General features: G+C 43.0%; 1 protein-coding gene across 1 annotated transcript in view; it reads right to left on the reverse strand.

Annotated features, from left to right (window-relative positions):
- The window catches only part of LOC138540329 (lactoperoxidase-like), a 172600-nt gene that overhangs the window by 141774 nt on the left and 11145 nt on the right, over nt 1-19681 (reverse strand). Inside the window, exon 2 of the mRNA XM_069641680.1 lies at nt 2696-2819. Within this exon, the coding sequence (XP_069497781.1) occupies nt 2696-2819 (124 nt within the window). The remainder of the gene's footprint in view (nt 1-2695; nt 2820-19681) is intronic.

Consider the following 19681-nt stretch of genomic DNA (forward strand, 5'->3'; position numbering starts at 1 on the left):
GCCCATGATTGAGGATCGTAATGACGTGGAGGCAGGGGGACATGAGTCGGGGCCTTCTGGCAGGTGCCCCTGACTGCTGGGGGGTGGGGGTGCTGGGGGACATGTGTGGGGGCCTGCTGGCAGGTGCCCCTGACTGCTGGGTGGTGGGGGTGCTGGGGGACATGTGTGGGACATGAGTGGGGGCCTGCTGGCAGGTGCCCCTGACTGCTGGGGGTGGGGGTGCTGGGGGACATGTGTGTGGGCCTGCTGGCAGGTGCCCCTGACTGCTGAGGGGTGGGGGTGTTGGGGAACATGAGTGGTGGCCTGCCGGCAGGTGCCCCTGACTGCGGGGGGTGGGGGTGCTGGGAGACATGTGTGGGGGCCTACTGGCAGGTGCCCCTGACTGCTGGGGGGTGGGGGTGCTGGGGGACATGAGTGGGGGCCTGCTGGCAGGTGCCCCTGACTGCTGGAGGGTGGGGGTGCTGGGGGACATGAGTGGGGGCCTGCTGGCAGGTGCCCGTGACTGCTGGGGGGTGGGGGTGCTGGGGGACATGAGTGGGGGCCTGCTGGCAGGTGCCCCTGAATGCTGGGGGTGGGGGTGCTGGGGGACATGTGTGGGACATGAGTGGGGGCCTGCTGGCTGGTGCCCCTCACTGCTGTGGGGTGGGGGTGCCGGGGGACATGTGTGGGACATGAGTGGGGGCATGCTGGCAGGTGCCCCTCACTGCCGGGGGGTGGGGTGCTGGGGGACATGAGTTGGTGATCACTAGTGCAAGTTGACATGTGGCATGGCTGGGGGGCATGCCCGTGGTGGATGTACTGCCTGCGGCACATGACCAGGGGTGCAGGGTAGTCCCCTGTGGTGTGGGCTGCCTGCAGGGGCCGTGGAGGGGGTAGAGGAGACACCTGGGAGGACCTGCAGTGCTAATTCACATGTGGGACTCCACACGCACCCCACTGGATACACGTACCCCGCTCTGACAGGGAAATCGCATGTGAAACTTCCCGCGCACCCCAGTAATACATGTACCCCGGTCGCACTGGGCCAATCGTTTTCGTGGTTGGGGGCCTGTGCGCCATGTACGGGATTTGTGAGCTGTGCATGACGCACGGGGAGGGGTTGGGGGCGTAACTGGCGCTGCTGCAGGGTCGCTGCGCCACTCTGCGCCACGGCTGGTTTTGGAAGCTAAAATCCATGAATACGCTGTGCGCGGAAATGGATTTTAGCGCACGCGGCTGGCGCAGAAAGTCACACGCGCACACTGTGCGCCTTGTGCGCTGAATTCTATGAATTACCCCCTTAATTTGTAAATCCCTTAACAGGGCCATTCTAAGGGATTTTCCTGGTTAGCGTTGGTTGCTTGATTGAATTTCTTTTTATTTGAACAAGGAAATACATTTATATGAAAAACAGCAGTTGTGTTACAAAAAAAGCAATATTGATTCTGAAGAACACATGCTGATGAATATCAATGTCTGTTTCAATAATAAAGCAATAACATCTGTGTTGCGGGGCAAACAGGGCTGGTAACGGCCACAATCCTCAACCAGACACCAGGGCCTCACATAAGCTTAATCAGCCTCTCAGCCTCGCAATGCTGGGCTTATCGCGATTAGCACCGTGAGCCCTCAATCAGGTGCCAATAGGTTTTTATGGTAAATTACAGCTTTGATGAACGCCTTTGCCGCATTTCCCGTATAAAAATAAAATCTGAATCAAGGTGACCACCACAGAAATTTGAAAAATAAATCAGTCAATTTACTTTTTCCATAGCATGTGTTTAGGTTTTTTTAATTTTATAAACCCCCCGTCCCGGGATTGGAAGGGTGGGTGTCTATGGTCCCGGTGTTTGCCGGAACCCGATTTTGAAATTGCAAAATCAGGCACGGCGCGACTCTTCCTGTGCGTGAATGAGGGTGTGACTGCTTTTCAAACCCTCATTTCCTCTCCCTTCCCCTACCCGATCGCTCTCATCCAATGAGAGGAGTGTGCCTTTGAGCACACCTCAACCCCGCAACAGGCCAGCAACATAGAAGTAGGACCATAGTTTTATATGTGTTTCCTTTAGTCCTACTTCCATGTCTATGGCCTGTCCCTTATTTTTATCTGGTCACCCTACATGGGCTGGAAGTGGGTGGAAAAGCAACAGTGCAGTGGGCGGGTGGAAGAAGAGGAGTCAGGGTATCAGTATCTCAGAGCACACAGAGCACACAGAGAATGGTATTGCCTACATGTATCCAGTAGATTTACAGGGGCCTGCAACCTTTTGCTGGCCACACTACAACACCAGTGATGCCTCACCATTGCAAATGCTGCCTTCGGCTAATGGGAGGTGTAGTCCAAAACATCTTGGGAGCTCAAGGTTGCAGACTTCGGCAGTAGAAAAAGGGAGTAAGGCTTCATGGAGGCGCTAGGCGCTATGCAAAAAGCCTCAAACTGGATTCTGCTTTTAATATGTAACCAATGTAGCTGGGGCATGGCCAGTGTGATATATACTCAGAACAATTTCTCCTGGAAGGTAGATGTACAGCCGTATTATGCATATTCTAAAGATGTGGAACACGATATTTGTGCAGCCCGAAAGAAGACACTATTTGCACAGTTCAAAGGGGATGAAACGAAGAGTCATGTCAGCCCGAACTTTACCAGGAAAAGTTAAACAAGGCAGGCACCGTAGACTTGTAGGGCAATGCTGCCTGCAGTGCCATCGCTTACCTGTTGTTGCATGCTCCGGTAATGTCCCGGTACACATCAGTATGCGGGCATTCCTTCACCAGGGTCTGCGAAGCACATCCACATTGTGTAGAGAGAACACCCAACTCTGTCTTGCCAAGTTTATCTGGAAAAGAGGAAAGCATTTAGGTTTACAGTGGCTGTGCAAGCGTGTGTTTGAATAATATTAACGAATAATACTTTATATTTAGGCTTGCATGCCAGGTTTGCTATCTCTTGGGGGTTCCACCTAAGTCATTTCCCATCCCTGATTTTCTTTTATTCATAAATTAAGTTTAGAAGAAAATGTATGGATTTCCCAGAATCCATACAGATGTTCGTAATTGAAGTGCATACACGTCACAGTGCTGAGACAGAGCCAAGCCAAAGGTTTGGTCTGGATCTCAGAGCCACGGCATAAGCTAAGACAGTGATGGCTTCCATTGAATTAAAATGTGGACTTAGCTTGATCTGGATCAATCCTTTCATTCCTTACAGAAATCCTTTGCTTGGTTCGGCTCTTCCTCAGGAACAAAGCCAAGGCCAATCAAGATAATCATTTGGCCCAATCAAGGAGTGAGAGGCATTGTCTCATCCTCTTGTATTCTGTACTGCATGAGCTCTTACAAACTCTGTGGGGCATATTGCACGAGGGCCAGTGAAAATATCACTTGTGCTAACTGACAATTCACACCACTGGTGCAAATACCACCCATCGCTGCAAGACAGAATACCACAGGGAAGAAACGGTCACTTCTCCGGTTTTCACACAATTCCTAACATTTCGACATATGGTATAAATATGTTACTGTGAGCAATTCCAGTCATGAAACTGCACCCTCCATCACCACTTTCAGAAAGAGCCTCAAAACTTACCTGTTTCCCTACACATGACCCTGCTCCTCCATCTCTCCTGCTACTACGGTCTACCCTATTCTTTCTATCCTACCCTGGAAAACCTTTTATTTGTATTTATTGGTATAGTTGTTTATAGTTAATTATCAACTTTTACAACTTTTACAATTATAACTAAGCTTCATATCAAGAGGTTTACAGTTATCACTATTAATCAGTCATTCCTGTCATTCCTGTTCATCAACATTAAATATAATACTCAATAATAATACAATCCTAATACATAGTTCATATTTCAAGAAATCTCCATACAATTATTGGCTATTTCATTACATTAGCATCAATATTCGAGACGTCATAAAAGGTATATCAGTACCATAAAAAGGACTTAAGAAAAATACTCAGTATAAGTCGCAACACAGAGAAACCCATTAAAATAGGTTAGTGCACATCAACATTTGCATCGTTTAGATTATCATAGAGCAATTACAAGCTGAAATAAGCATAGGTGATCATATCTTCCCTATCAAAATAGTATCATACATTAGCAACCCACAGAAACTTAAACATTCAGCAAAATACATTATCCTTTAATATCTCAGTGGAAAAAAGGACTTTATACCATGAGATTCCAGATAAGTTCAGCAGCACACCATACTTTGAACATAGCAAACATTGTTTAACTCTGTTTCACCTCCCACATTTTTAACCTTTGAGCCGTGTAAGGTGCTTTGAGACCCCCTCGGTAGGGCCAGTACTTAACACAAATTCAAATAAAATAATTTAAAAAAAAGATAATACAATGCCTCCCAGCAATGGATGAACCAACCAACACAAATATTGCACAATCCATAGGCAGCTGGTGATGCAAGAAGAATGTGCTAACTGTCGTCAGTGCACACCCAGACAATGATGGAGGACCAATTTATTACGCAGAAACCCATTGCTGCTTCTTCAACTTAAACAGGTCATGGTTGATGACATTTGTTATCACTGGTGGTACTATGTTACCCAAGAGCTACTTAGTTAGTTGTTGGATATTTCTATGGCTACAATTTCACTGTGACTGCAAATTGCTGCCCCACCGTGACCCCCCACAGTTTTTACTACTAGTATTAACAAAGACTGGTGTTCCTATTTTGAGAGCTATCAGCCTTATCTGTTTTTTTCTGCGTTGTCAAAGAATGATTTCATCAGGTTCACGGCACCAACAACATGAAAACAACATAGGATATAGTCCATCATCACATTCGTTAGTCTCAGTCTGTCTGTTACCAATTGACAATACTATAGCCTTTCAGTGAGAAGACACTTCATATAATCACACTATGCGAGACTTCTCTCTGTACTTCCAAAACAGGCTCAACTGAAAAAGTGATCTCAGGGCTTAGTTCAGTACACATGGTAGTTCAACAGGCCAATCAGGTGATTCAAACCTCGTGGAAGGAGTTTGAGAAGGCATTCAGAAGTCTCAGGCGTTCAAGGCCCAACAGCAAGCCAGTTTATGTCTTACTCCTGTTTGGTTTTTTTTAGGCTGTTCAAAGGGGGTTAGCAGAGCAGGGTCAAAAACGTTGGTGCAAAGAGGGAGTCTTAGCTGTGTTTTGAGATGTTCCAGTGGTTGAGGTTTGTGGGTTTTACTCCCTAGTGGCTGTTTTTTTAGTGTGTATTTAACTCTGCATCGTTCATCGTCTTTTAGTTACACATGCGTTCCCTTTGAAAAAAATACATAAAATAAGCACACGTAGATTGCAATTTGTTTTAGGTGCAACTTCCAGATGTGGAGGATTAGAAATAGTCTACAACATGTCAATGACATTTTTATTTTCCTTGAATCGCACCCAGAGTCCCTTGTCAATTGAGGGCAAGACAGACTGGAACAAAAAGACTTTATTCAGTCCAAGCACAGATGTTGGATCAAGGATGAAACCATACAAGGATTTATCTTAGTAAAATGGCGCACAGGGCTAGACAGAACTAAATGGGCAAGATGATAGTCGGGGAAAACAGTCTGGATCTATAGTAGGGCTTTAGTCATATGTTTAAGAGTCTGACGTTGTAACAGTTCATGGTCAGGTTTAGACTGTCCTGAAAAGATGACATACAGTCAGTCACAGTTTCTCTAGTATTCCCAGAATTTGGATTCTTCTGCAGAAGTTGCTGTCCAACATTGGTTCTCCTGTGTGTTGGTTGCAAGGCTTCCAGACGACAGGTGACTTCTTCTGTGTCTTTCTTGGGTAGATGTCAGACAGCAATCATTGCCTAAGCAAAATGGATGACGTTGGGCTGCTTGGGTTACTCTAATCTTTTCCACAGCAAGCCACATGGTTACTCCAATCTTTTCCACAGTTTCTGATACTTCCAGAGTCCACCCCAGATTCCTCACTAGTTCCGTTGGGGAGTATGTCCATTGGGTTTGAGTTCACAGTGAGCTGAACCGATTCAGTGACTCCAAAAGCCTCTTTTCTAGGGTTATAGTGGGTCTTCACATGACAAGGTCTTAGTGAGACCTCTTCCAGCTCAGATTTTGTATATGACTTTTGGTTTCAAGTTCTCAATGAGTCTTCCTGGCTCAATCACACAGCAAACTTTCTTGGCTTGTTGGCTTTTATAGTGAATCTTAGTGCTCCTCCTCAGTTGATTCAAAGCCCCACCAGAATGTAGTCTATGGTGCCCGGATAACCAATACTCTCTTACTTGCTCTCTGTCTCACCCTTTCTCTCTCTCTTGTTCTTTTGATCGTTTTTTCCCTACTGTTTCACACAAAAACATTGTATTTATTTTCCTTGTTGTGCTTACCAGCCCCGCTAGAATCCAGGCTCTAACTCCAGGCTAGCCTCACTCTCTGTTTCTTTATTTATACTTTTCTTACGGTAAATAGGCTTTTAAGCCTTCTAGTCACTGGGCCCAAGTTGCTGACGCCCTCCATGACGTTAGTCCTTGTCTCCTGGCTGCAGCACAGCTCTGGCCCCAACGGTCTCACTCCTTGCTTCTCATCACGCCTCCCAGCCCTTGGCCCTCGTGGCTTGGCCAATCCTTGTTCTTCTCAATGGACCTCTTCGTCCATTTCCATCCACTCTCTCACCGTCCTTCCTTAGTCCATGTTCTCCTACAGACTCCTTCTGCTTTCCGTCCTCTGTTTCTCTTCCAACACCTTCCTCTCCATGGTATTTCTGCCTTCCTTCTTCTTTCTATTATTTCTGTCCTCCAAAGGTGTGCTTTCCCTGCTCCTTCTGTCTTCCTTTTCCTCTCCTGTCTTTCGCCCCTCCAGCTCCTATACTTCCTCTTGCTCCTCTGTCTTGTTGGTGCACATTGTTACTTCCCCTCTCACCTCCAAGCTGGTTCCTTGTGGACTTGTTCCCGTCCCCTTTTATAATTATGCTCTAATAGGGCATGTGATAGTGTGGGCCTTATCATGCACATAAGCATCTTGTTAGTGTTTCCACCCGGAGACTGGCCAGTGGTGCTTAGCGTCTCCTCCAGCATGTGTGTTTATACTGATGCCCATACTGTTTTTTTTTGTCTGCCTGTGGTTCCCCAGCCCAAGTTTTGAAAAGGGGCGTCCCCTGCTGTGGAATCAGGTGGCCCAGTCATAACAGGCACTGACTCCACCCCGGTCTCAGTTCTGCAAGTGAGTGTCTTGTTCCTTTTTGGCTGATGCTCTCATTTCTCTACGGCTCTCCCTATGTCCTGTGCAGTGGAGAACATAGGATAAGATTGCGGCCACATCTGTGTGATAACCCACAGACTGTGCTTACGAAAATCGTCTCTTTTCCTAGCTTGGTCTTACATTTGTGATCCAGACCCATGGATTACACACATTGGTTCATTTTTGAGTGTAACCATCTAACCGTCTAACCATCTTGCTCGATTGCTGTCTAGGGCATTGTGTGCGGCTCTGGGACATGGTCTGTCACAATTTGGGGTCTCTGGGGTTTAACCCTTTTGCCACCTCTGGAGTTGGCCTCCCGGAACAAATGGCAACCCTTCCTCTTGGACCCGACTTAGCCAACCTCCTGGCCTTATTCCTGTGACAACGTCACATCCTCCCTCCACTCCATATGTCCAGAATTAGACTTTTGCAGATCCAATTGCTGCTTTTTCTTCAGTTCTTTTTTCTGACTTGCCCACACAGAACACACAACTATGGCCTTCATTTATGTTTGTCATGCAAGTCCTTTATTTCCAAATTGTCAACCAAAGAATCTCTCTGACTTCAGGCAAGGATCCCCTTCTATATCCAAGGTCATGCAAGTACCTGAAGCAAACCCTTCCCTTTTATGGGATTTGTGGTGAGGGTAAATGCCTGCAGCCCCAATCACATGGTGGCATTCTTTCAAAAATGTTGGCGGTAACCCAGTTACTGGAGGTTGTCACAATACATGTATTCATAAATAAGGTAAGCTGTTGGATGCTCAATACTATCTGTCCTCTACCTCTCCTTCACTCACCCTGTCTCTCTTTGATTTCGGGCTCTCTCTACGTGTGCATGCTGCCACCCCCACTCAGTGGAGCAGGCAGGCTTGATGCCAAAGATGTGAAGGGCTGCACATTGGGAAACCAGTCAATGCAATTTCATTGCTGTGAGGGTGACGGGGGGACACATCGGGACCTGAAAGGAGCATACGGGGGCTAACACCAACCTAAATCTGCCATTTTTTTCAATCTCTGTCTTTGTTACTCTGCCTCTGCCACAGTGTGCCTCTCTGTTTTCTAACTTCACCTTCATTCACTTCAATTGTGTCTCTCCCTTCAAACCGCGTCTTCTAATTTCCTTCTCATTCTATCCCCTCAGCTCACAATCTCCCTGTCTCCATTTAACATTTCTATTTTACCCTTATTCGTTTTCACTCTCTCTCTTCTTTCCATGCACATCTCCCTCTTCTTCAATGTTCCCATCCAATAAATGTCTTGATCTTTCTCTTCATCTTTTTCTCTCACTTCTAACTCTCTTTGCCTTCATGCCCTCTCTTTTCTTGCGATATAAATTATAACGTCAACGGTTACCCCTTTCATAGAAGCACAGGAGGTGCACCTAAACTACAGTGACGCTAGACTTTCATATGCTAGCACAGAGATCACAGGAGGGGGATATAGCATAAAACAAAGCTAAATTGTTAACCATAATTTTTAAAAAAAAAATAGGCAGAAAACTATGTAACAAACAGGGTATAGAATATAAGTGGAACCAAAGAAAGCATTTATGGATAAATGACAAAGAAGTGCAAGTTCATGTACTGCTGTACAAGTAGCAGTACGTAATCATTGTCGACACGTATAACAGGAGTTTCTGGTTCGGATGGAAGTGGAACACAACAGATATCGCGGTGTAAATGCAGGCTTTCTGAAGGTGCTGAACTGTCGTGAGTCCACTTGAGATTTTAGACTTTGAAGACAGAGAAGATGATGAAGGGGATGAAAGTGACAATAGTATGTTTGAAGATGAAGAGAGAGAGGGAAGTGGAGAAGAGGAGGCTGCACAAGCCCCTTCTACAAGCATGGGGCTAGGGAAAGAGATAGCATGGTTAGACTTGGAAGAACCAGGGAGGATGCCTGAGCCCAGAAAATGACCTAAGCACATATGAGGTAGACAACTGAAGCCTTGGTTCAATTGGCTTAATAAGAAAATCATGGTTGCGGACAAAGCAGGTAGCATTGTACTATGGAGCCGACTTCTCTACAATAACAAAGTCAACAAACAACTGTCAAACACCAAATTGTACAGACAAATCAACATCAACCCCACCACAAGACTCCTGACAGAAATAGAAAGCCTCATGTGTAATGCCTGGCAAGAAGGCTGGATCGACAAGGACAAAAAAGCTTTCTTAGTCAATCACCATCCCATGTTGCCAGCTTTCTTCCTGTTTCCTAAGGTACACAAAAATATTCTGTGCCTCCCAGGTAGACCCACAGTCGCCGGGATAGGTTCTATATTAGAACCCCTATCAGTCTATATTGACCACTTCCTGTGCCCATTCATCAGCAAAATGCCCTCATACATACAGGATACCACCTCTATGATAAAGAAACTCAGTACCCTGACAATCAACCTCCTAGTGACACTCGATGTGGAGTTGCTGTATACCAGCATCCCCCAACTTGAGTACCTCCAGGTAGTAGCTACCTACTTAGATCAAAGACCCGACCGTGAACCACTAACATCATTCCTACTAGAATGCACTAGACTTGCCTTGACGGAGAACTACTTCATCTACGAGAAAACGTTTTACCAACAATGTCACAGTACGAGCATGGGTGCTACCTTTGCTCCCGATGTAGTCAACCTGTTCATGGACTCTTTCGAAAAAAAAAATCCATCTACCATGACACTAATACCCTCAGGACCAATGTATGGTGCTGTTATCGTTACATAGACTATGGCTTCCTGATATGGAAGGGCACAGAGACACTGCTACTAGATTTCTTACAATGGCTGGACACACGTAATACGTGCATCAAATTTATGATACAGCACGACAAAATGTGCATACATTTCTTAGATTTAGAAATCTACAAAACCGGTAACAATACCCTAGGCACCGCTTTATGTAGGAAACCTACATCAAAGAACACCCTCCTGGAGTATAACAGCTTTCATCCCACAGAGCTTAAAGAAAATCTACCCTATGGACAATTTTTAAGACTGAGATGAAATTGTACGACCATCGGACGACCATTGGCAACTACGACACTTAAAGCACTGAACTGTCCATCCACCTTAAAGAAAGTGGAACCCAGGTCAGATGTACACACTACTAGAGAGTCTTGTCTAACTCCAACTAGAGAACAACCCCAGAACAAAATCAGATGCGTAACCACATTTACGCCTCTGAGTAACTCTCTTAGAAAGATTGTCCTTTGACATTGGGATACCTTATATACAGATTCATTCAAACCTAGCAAGCTTCGTTTTGCCTTTAAAAGAAGCAAAAACTTAAAAGATTGCTTAGTCCATACCTATGAAGACCCTAACCAACCACCTAACCCCCAACAAACACTATGGCCTCCAGTAAGAGGACATTACAGATGCGGTACTTGTTCAGTATGTTGACTCACCAAAAACATACAAGAAAGTGTCCTCAACAGCAAGACTTGGACCTTTAACAGCTTTACCAATTGTAAAACCAAATGGTCTGTATACGCCATCAAGTGCCCCTGTGACCTACTGCAGGTAGGCAAGTGCAAACGTGAAATCAAACAATGAATATGCGAACATAGATCTTGCATTAAGAAACAAGTAGAAGACAAACCCATGGTGGCACACTTTAAGGCAAAAAAACATAGCCCCAATGACATGTTTTGGTTTATCCTACAAACAGCTAAAAATCCTGTGCAAACTGGAACAACAATGGATGTATTGTCTTAATTCTGTGAAAAAAGGCCTTAATGGATCCATGAATAGAACCTTTTCTTCTCTTAGCACTCTCTAGGTCTGATCACATCAGTGAGGCCACCTTACCCGCCATGTACCAGTTACTTACATCATGCTCCACAGCTCAATAAACAATAGACTTGCCACCACCACTTTGCCTTTAAGTGTCTCTAACTTCTTACACAGCATGAATTGTTTAACATAATCAAGCCTTATGTCAAAAAAACAACTGCTTTTTTGCACCGTCATTCTTTAATGAATGTTGTTCAGTTTCTCCATTGCACGATGCTTGTAAAACTAGCCCTTAGTGCTTTTCTCACTTGCCAAGGAGCTCTATTAAAAACACTAAGCAGCTCATGTGAATATATGCCACCAAGTAATTATTGTTTTGGTTTTGGCTTTCACCTATGATGCATTGCAAAGTACCTGATGTATCCTCCCTGTCTCAAATTATACACCATGGGCCTCCATAATTTAACTTTTCAAAATTCTCCAAGTCCCTGGCTGCATGATGCTTCACATCAAGTTGGCACCAAGTGCACATTTTTGTCAAACTTACTATGAAATGTATACTGACATGTTTGTCCAAAGAACTGCTGCATTTGTTACCACATGACGCTCTTATTTACAATTCGTTCCACCAAACCTGATGCATACTTTAATGCAAGTCACTAATTACATTATTTATAGCCATTTGCTTCCCTAATCCATCATTGGTACCTGTATTTGAATGCCATGCTCACAATAGTGCCCTTTACCTCTATCCCGGCACCCCTATGTCCACCCACAGTAACATATTCCCCTTTGCGCAATAGCCTACACATTAGGCTATATTTATGATACAGCTCTAACTGCGTGCTTCATAGAGACATCTCAATAAAGTTAATTACAAAGCGTTTTGTAACATAAACATCCGTTCTTCTGCGCACGCGCAGAGACGAGACACTGCTCATCCGAGAAGATGCAGCACTCCAACGAAGAGGTAAGACTCTGTTGGCCCTCTTCCTCTGCATTTCAGCAACTCCCATGCTCGCCGCGCGGCAGACGGACTGCCTTGAGAGCCTTCTAACTTCAATCCTGCACCTTGCCCGCTCTGGCCACCACTCCGTTAATATCCTTCCCGGCCTTTTTAATATTTCTACCACATCACACTACCACTTAGTAGCTATCCCTTGCACTACGAAACCAGTGTGCACATCAACTTCGCCTTTGTATTTTCACTTGGCACCCGCTACAGACTACGGGCGCCATTTTGGCACAGCCCCTGCATAGCTCTCCAATAGAACGGCACCTTTGCAATGCCCATTCTTGCAAGGTCGCGCAGCATGCCTACTGGTCCGCTTCTAGGCACCATCCATTGACTGCATTTAGCAGCCAACCCTGCTTGCCATCACCCCGGCTTTCTTTCAGAACTCTGTACCACCGTCAAGGCAACCCTTTACCTAGATCCTGCCTCAATTCATATGCAGGTTCGGCCTTCTGCATTTTCACTCGCCGCACCTGTTCAGGATTACTACACACCCTGTCAGTATGCTGCCTTCGACCTAGACAGCCGTCCATCCAAGACGCCAATTCTCCCTGCCATGTAGGCTTTTGGAGTTTTCTTAGTTCAAACTCTTTTCCTCACTTTGGTTCTCCTAACAGCTAATACCCAGCCTCATTTTCCTATCAGATACCAGCCTTTGCTGGATTTATCAGACATTTTTTGCCTGATCGAAGGACAGCTACCAGCAGCCTTCACTTATGCTCTTCAAGACGCAACCTAACCACCTAGGGAGGTCACACACTATAGTGTTTCCCTCTCTCCTTATTAGTAAAAAGGTATGATCATATTTTATAACACTTCATTTTTAAACCCCTCTCAGGTGAACCAAGCACTCTCAACAGTTGTCTACCTCATATTATTAACAGTGTCCTGACAACAGTTCGGCACCTTCTGAAAGCCTGCATTTACACCGCAATATCTGTTGTGTTCCACTTCCATCTGAACCAGAAACACCTATTATACGTGCCAACAATGATTACTGTAGGGTATTTTGTGGAGATTTGGGGCCTGACGGTATTTTATTACCGCCGAAAAATAACTTAGCAATAATCACTCTTTGTATTCAGATTTGGCCATGTGCAACAATAATACAATGGACATGCATTATTTCAGCACCCAGACCTGCATATTTGGTATACGTGGTTGGTGGTATTTTGGTGAGCATAATTCCCTTGTTTTATTTGTGGCCCCAATGTCCAGAATCCCTTATCTTTGCTTAGATTTTTCGTGTGATCACTAGAGAGACCTCAGACCTGCATTCTAGGAATACCACATTTTCCAGTGATAGTGTTGGTGTGCCACCATGGGCGAACTCACTGACTTATTTACGACAGAGAGCTATATGTGGTAGTCTTGTGGTAATTTCCACTACCTTATGTACGGTAGAGAGCTATGTTCAAAGAGTCTCTCTTCCCGTTGGCTCATGTACCTCCAACAAGCTATGCTACAGTCACTCACAATTATTCATACTGATTTTGACATGCACACATCTGTCTTAAAATGACCATTGCACTGTTTAAAAATCTCCCCACATCATCAGCATTGTAATGGTAAACAATAAACATCACCCGTCTGTTTTCAAATATTTTTCTGTATTATAAAAGTTGTATTTAAAAACGATCTCATTCTTTACAGAAATAATATGGTACAGTCAAAGCATTGTCTGTGACACTCTGCAAAGATAGTGGCGGAGAACAGAACTCAAATTGCAACATTAGCACTTGATTAAGACACGCACAGGAATCCTACACTGACTGCATATTACCGTACACACTCAGCTCCCACACTTCTCATTACCTTATCTTTTTAGTTGTTCTCTTTGTGAATGTGGCTCTCTTGGATTGACTCCAGCAAAAAGGAACGCTTGCCTTCTCAAACCGGGGTCATTGCCTGGAATTCTCAGCTTTTGCAGATAGGAATGCCTCAGCCAGTGGAAAGGTCCTTCTTTCAGCTCTCCCCAATCTCGACTGCAGCAGGACACAGGAATCTGCATTCAGTCAGGAGCCCCACAGCCAGGTCTTCTCCCCAATAGTGCAGAAAGATGTCTGCCTGTCTTTTTCCCTGATACTGCCCACTAAAACTTTCCTCTCAGCCCTCTGTATGACGTGTCCCAATGAAATCCATCATCTCTCATCCTCCTACTCTTCAACAATAGCTTCGCTTATACATTTGCAATTGTTGCAAATCTGACTTCCTTCTTCCTGCAGTTACTGTGCACAAAAACACGGAGAATTAGGCAGAGAAGAGAAGAAAAAAATCTGCACACGCATTTAAATGGTTTTCAGAGTATGCCTAATTCTGCAGTGGAGAACACATTTTATTAGTGGGTTATGTTAAATAAGGTTTTATTAGTCAGGTTAATTGTTAATAGGTTAGCTGTTAATTTTCAAATGTGTCTCTAGCAATATAGGCATTTCAGGTGAAAAATAGTGTGCATTTTTAAATGAGCACGTGTGCTTTTAACTGTAAAAATAGATTTGCATCTTATATGTTAAAATCGTTTTTGACTGAATAGCCTGTCTTTCCTTGTTAATCTGGTAACCCATATAGCAATGCACCGCACCCTTGTGGTGGTGCTGCAAAAAAAAAAATGTGCTACTTGTGCAGTATTACTGTACTCTGTACTGTAACACGCCAAATATCCTTACATATACCCTCCTTTTGTTTTTAGAACTTGGCTATAATCCAAGCCAATTCCTAAAAACAACTTGTTCTATTTTTTTTTTACAATATAGCAATCCAACAAAATGAATATTCATGTGCATCAATGAAAATTTGCAATCAACATTTCATCTGAGTCCATCAGTTCATAAAATGTTCCACATTTGCCTTCTCAGTGGAAGTGGCATTACTTTAAGTTTAAATTTTCCAAGTCAATTAAAAACAATGAAATAAAACAACTAACTAAAACAAATAAGTAATATAACAAGTTAAAATAAATAATTAAAATAATAAATACGTGGAACTTCATATGCCGGAACTTTTGTTTTGTCTCTTTTGGCATGTCCCGACCAGCGATGTTATTCGGTCCATTCGAGTACTCTTTCATCTTGGCAATCTTGAATCCACAGTAGTCATCTCTTTTGGCATTCCGGTTATTTTGTCTTCACCTCCACCTGGAGGCAGGCATCTTTTGGTCTTCATCCAGGGGACTCCAGGACTCCATCGTCTCCCGTGGCCTCTGATCCCGGAACCTCCGACCAAATAATGTTAATTGTCTAAATCAAAATAGAAAATAAACAGATTAAGTACATAGCACAATACTAACTTCATCCTTTTGCCAAAAATAAAACATGCTTGGTAAAAATATATATATTTTTTTTCTTTCTTCTGAAATTAAACACAAGTTAAAAGAAAACAAACACATATAAAACAGCATTCAATATTTAATACACTTTCTCTCTGCACACCAACCATGAGCTTCCATTATATGTGCATTTATTTATTTATTTATTTATTTATTTATTTATTTATTTATTTATATTTATTTTATATTATATTTTACATATACTACAGTGTTTATGTGCCATCAAAACAATCAACTTTTTAACTTCTTTGTCACTGCCTCCTGATTGTACCCATTTATTTTCTCTTTTTGTGTTCAAGTGATTTTATCTGTTTCTACATGCTCAAGCCGCCTGATCTCATGTCTGGGATGGCATGGTTTGATTTGATTTACATGGACAAACTGCTCTATTGCTGTTTCACCTTCATTTTTCAAAATTTTATACACTACAGGAGAAACCTTATCTATAATTCGAAATGGCCCCTGCCAGGCTGCTAGAAATTTAGAATTTTTCTGTTTACTTTTTCCAAAATGAAACTTGTACACCTGATCCCCTACATTGTATTCCTTTACTGATGTCTTTTTGTCATAATATGACTTAGCACTGTCAGCAGCCCTTTCCAGATTTCTCTGCACAAAAGCAAATGCATGTTGCAAATGCCTCCTCAGTTCATCAATATATTCATGAACCGTGGATGCACTCACTAGAGTTTGCTCATGTGTTCTGTATAGTAGGTGTTGTGGTAACACCATTTTCCTACCTGTCAAGACCTCATGGGGGCTAACACCTGTTGCTTTGGCAGGAGTCGACCTGATTGCCATCAGAACCAACGGTAAACGTAAATCCCAGCTGGAACCTGCTTCTGCCACAAATTTCTTTAAAATATCCACAACAGACCTATTGCTTCTTTCAACTGTACCTGAAGACGCCGCCCGATATGCGATATGTAGTTTCCTTTTCACACCTAGTATTTGCCATACCTTACTCATTAGAGTACTTGTGAAATGACTTCCTCTGTCTGACTCAATTCTTTGTGGCAACCCAAACCTTGAGAACACATGGTTCACCAGTAATGTGGCTGCTGTTTGCGCACTACAATCTGGTGCAGGAATGCACTCAATCCACTTCGACATCAAACATACCACACTCAAAATATAACGGTGTCCCCTGCTCGACCTTTTTAAAGGACCTACATAGTCTATTTGCAAATCTGACCATGGGAGAGTTAGGCCTCTTTTCATCAATGGTGCTCTATGCATTGGTGAAGCAGGTTTAAATTGGGCGCATACTAGACATCCTCTAGTATATAATTCCACATCTTGGGACATATGAGGCCAGTAAGCATAATCTTTTAGTATTTCTAATGTTTTTTGTGAACCTCTATGGCCTGCAGTTATGGCATCGTGTGCATGGTGTAGCATTAGTCCTCTGAATGAAAGGGGTACTACCCACTGTATTTGCCCTGTTATGGACTCTCTAATCATGAGTCCATCCTGTAATCTAATTCGTGTTTTGTTCTTTAATAACACCATCAACTCTTCTTTTCCCATACAATCATTTTCTGTTAAAGGATTTTGTTCAGGATCTATCAAATGATTATAATAGATTCCCAAAATTTGATCATTCTTTTGTGCCTCAATCAAATCTTGGTCTGGCGTGTCATGACTCCACTGCACCACCGGTTGATCTACCTCCTTTGGTGCTTTAGAACGTGTGACTGCATCAATTTGTATTTCACCCATTAAATAATCAATATGTAGCAATTCTCCCATCACATCCCCAATCTTAGCCAGATGGTCTGCCTTATCATTTCCCTCCTTATCCTCTCCTGGTGTTTTTAAATGCCCACGAATTTTTCTCCAGTATATTGTTAAATTATTTTCTGACACCAATTTGTCTATGGCTTGTATCATTTTTCCATGTTTAAGTGGTTTTTTGTTGTATGTAACCATGCCTCTTGCTTTCCAACCAGGCAAATACTCCACAAAGCTATTCCGTGCATAGTCAGAATCAGTCACCAGGACAATTTCACTGAACTTTTTATCAACTGCAGTAGCAATTGCTTTATAGATGGCTGCCAATTCCGCCACCTGACTGCTCCTATCTCCAATCCTCATCCCTATACTAGGAACGCCTTCCCATTTCAACCAGACATTTCCTATTCCTGCCACTAATTGTTTATTACTGTCATTTTCAATGTGAAAAGCACCACCATCCACATATACAGTTGGCAAATCCTTGCATGTTTTTTCATCAAAAGCTTTGTGTGGTGATTGTTCAAATTCCTGTAAACTAGCTTCCACTTCCATTTCATTTGGTATTTGTTCAGCTGCACAGTCATGTAAGTCAGCTAACCCTTGAGCAATTGGGCTCTTTTTATTTTGTCCATATCTTACTTCTACGGGAAAACCTTGTAATGCCAGCGTCCATGAAGTGATTCTGGATTGCGCTAGATTGCCTGATCTAATTCTTTTACTCTCTAAAAATTGCAAAGGTTGATGATTTGTTTCAATAATCACCTTTTCTCCCTGAACAATGGGGCGAAAATGTTGTAGCGCCCACACAGTGGTTAATAGGGCCTTCTCACATTCATTAAATTTCATTTCAACTTGGGAAAATGCCTTACTTGCATATGCAATGGTTTTGGGATTCAAATCGTGTTTTTGTGATAACACTGCTGACATACAATGTTCAGAAAAGCCTATTTCTATAAAGAAATCCCTGTCCTTTATGGGGTATGCTAAACATGGTGCCTTTACAAGACATTCCTTCAATCTAGCCACTGCATCAGACTGCTCTCTTTCTCATCTCCAGGGAGTATTTAGTTTAAGCAGTTTAGTCAATGGTTGAGTGATTTCTGCATAATTCTCAATGAACTTTCTGTTATAGCCTGTCATCCCTAATAAACTTTTTACTCCCTTCACATTTTTAGGATCTTTTAATCTTTGTATGGCCTCTATTTTCTTCCTTTGTGGATTTAGCCCATGTTCAGTCACTTCATGCCCTAGAAAGTTCACTTTTTTCTTGCACCATTGTGCTTTTTGCAAAGATACTTTGGCGCCTGCTTTCTGCAATTGGCCAAGCACATGTCTTATTTCATCAAAATGGCTTTTAAGGTTTTCATTTTTTATCAGGACATCATCCACATAAACTATTGTTCCTCTTTCCGCTGCATCCGGCATGGCCTTTCTCAAAAATATGCCAAATTCACTCCCACTATTGATGTACCCGAACGGAGCTCTAAGCCAGGCATATTGAGTCCTGTCAAATGTAAAGGAAAATAAGTGTTGTATCTCCTCTGCCAATGGCACACACCAATATCCAGAGGTGAGATCTAACGTGGTAAATACATTTGAACCATGTATCTGAGCTAGGCCCTGATCAATGAATGGTAGTGGCCATCTAGATACTGGTACTCTTTTATTTAACTCTCTTAAGTCTGCACACAGCCGCCATTGACCATTTGGCTTTAACACACCTAAAATAGGCGTATTGGATGTGCTATGAATGGGCCTAATTATTCCCCGTGATTCCAAATTTTTAATAATCTCTGCCAATGATTCTAAACATGCCAGCGGTAGTCTATACTGGCGTACAAACACTGGATTTCTGCTACAACCTTCTGGTAGTGTGGCCACATGTAAATCAGTTAAACCACAATCATAAGCATCTTTTGCAAATACATCCTTAAACTCCATAAATATTTCCCTCAGATTGTGTCGATCCTCATCGCTGTCACATGCATCCGCTAAGGAGATCTGCTCTTCTACCATTCTGGAAAATTCTGGAAACTCTTCTGGTAAAGGAATCTCAGCGCTTTCCTCTAACTGTGTGGCTGTGTCTTTTTGTAGAGCTGCCACTTTTAAATATTTTGGCATATCAGCTTCCACTTCGATGGGCTGATTTCCTGTCTCATTTTCATTTAAATTAAATATTATGCAATCCTCTTGATGGCAGCACACTGTCTCATTTGAATCATAAGGATACACAGAATGAATTTTAAATATTCCTTTGGGCTGAGAGTTCAGGTGTTCTGGCAACTCGCCCTTGGCATCTACATATTTTTCAGGAATATTCCCAATCACCATGTTATTTAAATCTGCCGTATAATGTGATTTTTGTATGGCCATTCCTAATGGGGAGTTTTCCTCTAAATGAATATCCTGACAACCTTTATTATTTACCATGATTTTTACAGATCCCTCACCAATGTCTACCAATGGAATGTATTCATATTCCAGGCCTTGCTGTTTTATGGATTCATTCAGGCATACAAATGCATCAGAGCCTTTCATCTGCTGCCCATTTTTGCATTTCAGTGTTATTGCAAACTGTTTTGTAAATGCAGGAACAATAGTATCTTTCCTTATTTGTAATTCGATGGCATAAGGAACCAGTTGTGCACAATGATAAGCCCTTCTTTTGTCTTC

This window comes from Ambystoma mexicanum, chromosome 1p (genome assembly GCF_040938575.1).
Source record: "Ambystoma mexicanum isolate Mex_15411 chromosome 1p, UKY_AmexF1_1, whole genome shotgun sequence".
Taxonomy (NCBI): Eukaryota; Metazoa; Chordata; class Amphibia; order Caudata; family Ambystomatidae; genus Ambystoma; species Ambystoma mexicanum.